Source organism: Gracilinanus agilis, chromosome 1 (genome assembly GCF_016433145.1).
Source record: "Gracilinanus agilis isolate LMUSP501 chromosome 1, AgileGrace, whole genome shotgun sequence".
Lineage (NCBI taxonomy): Eukaryota > Metazoa > Chordata > Mammalia > Didelphimorphia > Didelphidae > Gracilinanus > Gracilinanus agilis.
Genome location: NC_058130.1, coordinates 665,951,309 through 665,955,166, shown reverse-complemented (window position 1 = coordinate 665,955,166; position 3,858 = coordinate 665,951,309). Strand labels below are relative to the sequence as shown.

Below are 3,858 nucleotides of genomic sequence, written 5' to 3'. Positions count from 1 at the left end.
GCCTTTCCCAGTGCTTATAAGTACAGTGTCTAGCACATATTAAGTGACTAATAATGATTTCTATCTATTGATTTATATATGGATAAGAGATCTAGATGAAAAAAGACACTAGTTTTCATCTGAATGTTTCACATCATGAAACACAACCATGATATTCCTTCTTATAAAATAATCAATATGCTTATCTACACATACTTTGTCTAATAGCAACAGATAATTTTTTATTGTACCACTAAAGGTCACTGAATCATTGTCCACGTTTGCAAGAAAGTCAATAGATGGGCATTCATTTAGCCCTGAAATCCACAATGGATTTTACTTATTATGTTTCAAACTACAAATGTGACAGGAGTGTTGAATCAATGCTGGCAAAGCTACCCACTTTCAAAACTTGTTTATTCAGTATGTCTGACAAGTACAGAAAAATAAAAAAAAGGATATTTTACAAAATATACAATTTCTGTATTTACATTCATGTTTTGTTAACATAACAATAAAACAAGTTAATGCACAAAATGAAAAGAATTTACAGATTTAATGGTGTAGCTTATCTTGCAGACTAACAGGGATACAAAAGTGAGTGTGTCTTATTTGTAGGGTGTTTTATTGTGAGTCATACAGAGTTTAATAAGCCATAGTAGCTACTTTCATCCCAGATCTGGGATCGTGTGCCATTTTGGTGGCATATAACAAACACCGTGCTAGGAATTGCTTATTCTCATGCTTGGAATTCGGCTCTAAGAGCACATGAAAATGACATAATCTGCTAAAGAGCGCTTCAGAGTGGCAAAGAGAATCAAAAGGAGGAAAGAACTGGACACTCTTTGAAGGGGACACTGGCTTCTGTGGAGAGGGCTCGCTCCTGCCGAATGGTCACTTTTCCCTCTTTGCTGTAATGCAATAGGCTTATTCTGACCTGTAAAGCCAGCCCCAGACCAACTTACTTTTAGATAGGTCACTCCCCTAGGAGACCTGCTACATGATTTATGAGTGTAAACACTACATTTCTCTTTTTGTGCAATACACATCAAAATGCTTGCATTATCTCTATCCTGACTTTAAACACTCAGACTCAGAGCTATCTCCCATGCTAGCTTAGATCCTTGTTTTTATGGAATGCTCCCCAAATTTGGAAGGAGATGCGTCAACGGCAGAGCACCCTTAAGTCAAAATGTGACTCTACAATAACGTCGTTCTACAGCAGTGTGGTTGGTGTGATTCTGGGATAATCTTATTATCGGAGACATCAGGAGAGGAGCACCTACCACTCTACTTATAAGCAAAAAGATGCTATCATGCAATGTGTACAGCATATTAAAAAATACAGAGCTGTTTATTATAATGATAATGTCTTTAATTTGTGTAAACAGAATCATAGAAAATTAACCTATCTTTTACTTACCTTTCTTCCACTTGTTCTCCTTGCTTTATTTACTAAATCTCTCTTTCCTTTCAGGTAACACAAAATAAGCTTGCTAGCTATAAGTAATGCCAGAGAACATGCTACATACACGCGGAGGTGGGACAAAGCCACCGATCTTTAACCCATTTATCTTACATTCAGATGAATGGGTCATGTTTTGGCTTAAGCCCAAATTTTCTCCGTCAGCATGTTGCCCATCGCACACAGTTTATATCTTCATTCTTCTAGGCTTGGATTCTAACGCTTGGTGGAAGGCATCATTGCTCTGGGGACAGTTGGTGTGACAGGCACAGGTATTGATGAGCATCATAGGCTTCTTGACAATTTGTCCTTGGGGACACTGGAATGCCACCTGGATGGTTTTGGTATTGTGTGGGGTGCAGCAGCGGCCGTCAGTACAGATGCCGCAGTACCTGGGCTTATAGGTCTGGGCGCTAGTGCAGTTCTTATACTGTAAGTGGATGGCCTTGAGAGACTTTTTAGTGCGGAGACACCTTTTTCCTTTCTAAAAAAGAAAGAGAGATAAAAAATAAAATGAGATTAGGCTTTGTGGTAATCATTGATTCTTACTCTCATAAGTATTCTAGTATCAAAATCAATTTCTAGAATCCCCAGTAAGCCTAGGGGATTTCACGCAGAGGTGGTGGCAATTTTGAATTTTGATCAATAAATTTTTTACCCCCCCCCAAAATAGGACTTTCACTATCCTTTTAAAACTTGTAAACTTAATGATGTGACACCTTTTCCATAAGGCTACTTCTGGTCCCCTGGAATTCCAGGTGAGGTCAGGAGCAGTAAGCAAGTGATCTGCCCACATGAAACCCCCAGAAGCAACTGACTAAATCCTTCTCAACTGTCCCCTCACCCAAAGTTCTCCAGGGGGGGTCCCCTGGAATTCTGGGTGAGGCTGACCCTGTATTTTGAAGGAATTCCATCCTGCCATCTTCTATATTACAGTATCTTCATTCATTTTACAAATCTCCTCCTTGTCTCCTGATCTTTTAAGAGCCACCCCATAGACTGCAGAAGGGAGAGCCATAATTAGTCAGCGGATGAGAATGGAGCTATTTTGCTAGTCTGCAGTATAGTTTAAGCTGGGAAACACTGGTCTAGAAAATATGTGAAACTTAGAAAAGTTTGCCAGATACCAAACTGGTTACTAGTCACAGAATCTCTTTCCTATATGGAAAATAACTGTAGCTTGGAAGAAAGAAAGCAATAAATAAAGCCAAAATTTTGAAAAATAGGTTTGAAGGACTTTTTAAGTGATCTGTTTACTGAAACTTTTAAAAAACTAATGTGCAACTAGATTTTAGCTCTTCAGAGGTTATGAATCTGTTTCATTCCCTTTTCGTTAGCAAAGATTTTTTTTAAACCCTTTACCTTCCGTCTTGGAGTCAAGACTGTGTATTGGTTCCAAGGCAGAAAATTAATAAGGGCAGGCAATAGGGGTCAAGTGACTTGCCCAGGGTCACACAGCTGGGAAGTGGCTGAGGTCAGATTTGAACCTAGGACCTCCCATCTCTAGGCCTGGTTCTCAATCCACTGAGCTACCCAGCTGTCCCCAAGGATTTTTTTTAATAGCAGCATAGTTCAAGGATGCCTGAGGGTCCTGAACAATCTTTCGAGAGATTTGTGAGGTAAAAAAAATTTCTTATTTTTACTGAGATGCCATTTACCTATTAAGATATTCTTCTATTTTCTGGTTACATATCTGTGTGAGATTGGATTTTTTTTCATAAACTCAAACAAAAACAACATATCCCAATAGATTTATTATAGAAATAGATATGAGAATATAACTGTCTTCTATTAAGTCAAGTATAAAGAGATTTATAAAAATATATCAAATAGCACCACTCTTATCACATAATTTTGTTAAGGAAAATGTAATTATTTTTTGTAAAATTAGATACGTTAAAATATAATGTTTATTACTGCTATTTTAGACAAAATAAATTAAAATGATAAGTTTTAATTTCTGATAAAGTAAGTAACAAAAAGATATAAATCATATCGTCAAAAGCTTTTGGGGCCCTCAATAATTTTTAAGAGTGTAAAGGGTCTTAAGAACTCTAGTTTTAGCAGTGTTGGTGAAGACATGGCACATGCGCAGAGCCAGCACTCGGGGAGCTGCTCTGTACCCGTTCTTCCCATCACCAGAGGACATTTTTTTGCATGCTCTGTCCCTCTGACCAGCAGCCCAAAGCAAGCACTTTCTGCCTCAACTCTCTTGGGGAATCCAGGAGCTCACTGACAACTTGCATTTGCCCTCTGGGTACTCATACTAGAAAAAAGTTCATCCAAGAATATTAGAATGTAGTGTTGATTGCAATTTGCTTGCATTAGCTTGATCTCATTTCTAGCTAGTAACCATAAATAGGGCACGAGGCCAACAATATTCTTCCCTGTACCTCCTAATGGAAGTGGAACTC

General features: G+C 38.2%; 1 protein-coding gene across 1 annotated transcript in view; it reads right to left on the bottom strand.

The window, feature by feature from the left end:
• Positions 1–384: 384 nt before the first annotated feature.
• The window catches only part of CCN3 (cellular communication network factor 3), a 12,686-nt gene continuing 9,212 nt past the window's right edge, over positions 385–3,858 (bottom strand). Inside the window, exons 4-5 of the mRNA XM_044684186.1 lie at positions 2,379–2,443; positions 385–1,928 (exon numbers count right to left, since the gene is read on the bottom strand). Coding sequence (XP_044540121.1) covers positions 1,632–1,928; positions 2,379–2,443 — 362 coding nt within the window. The 3' untranslated portion in view covers positions 385–1,631. The remainder of the gene's footprint in view (positions 1,929–2,378; positions 2,444–3,858) is intronic.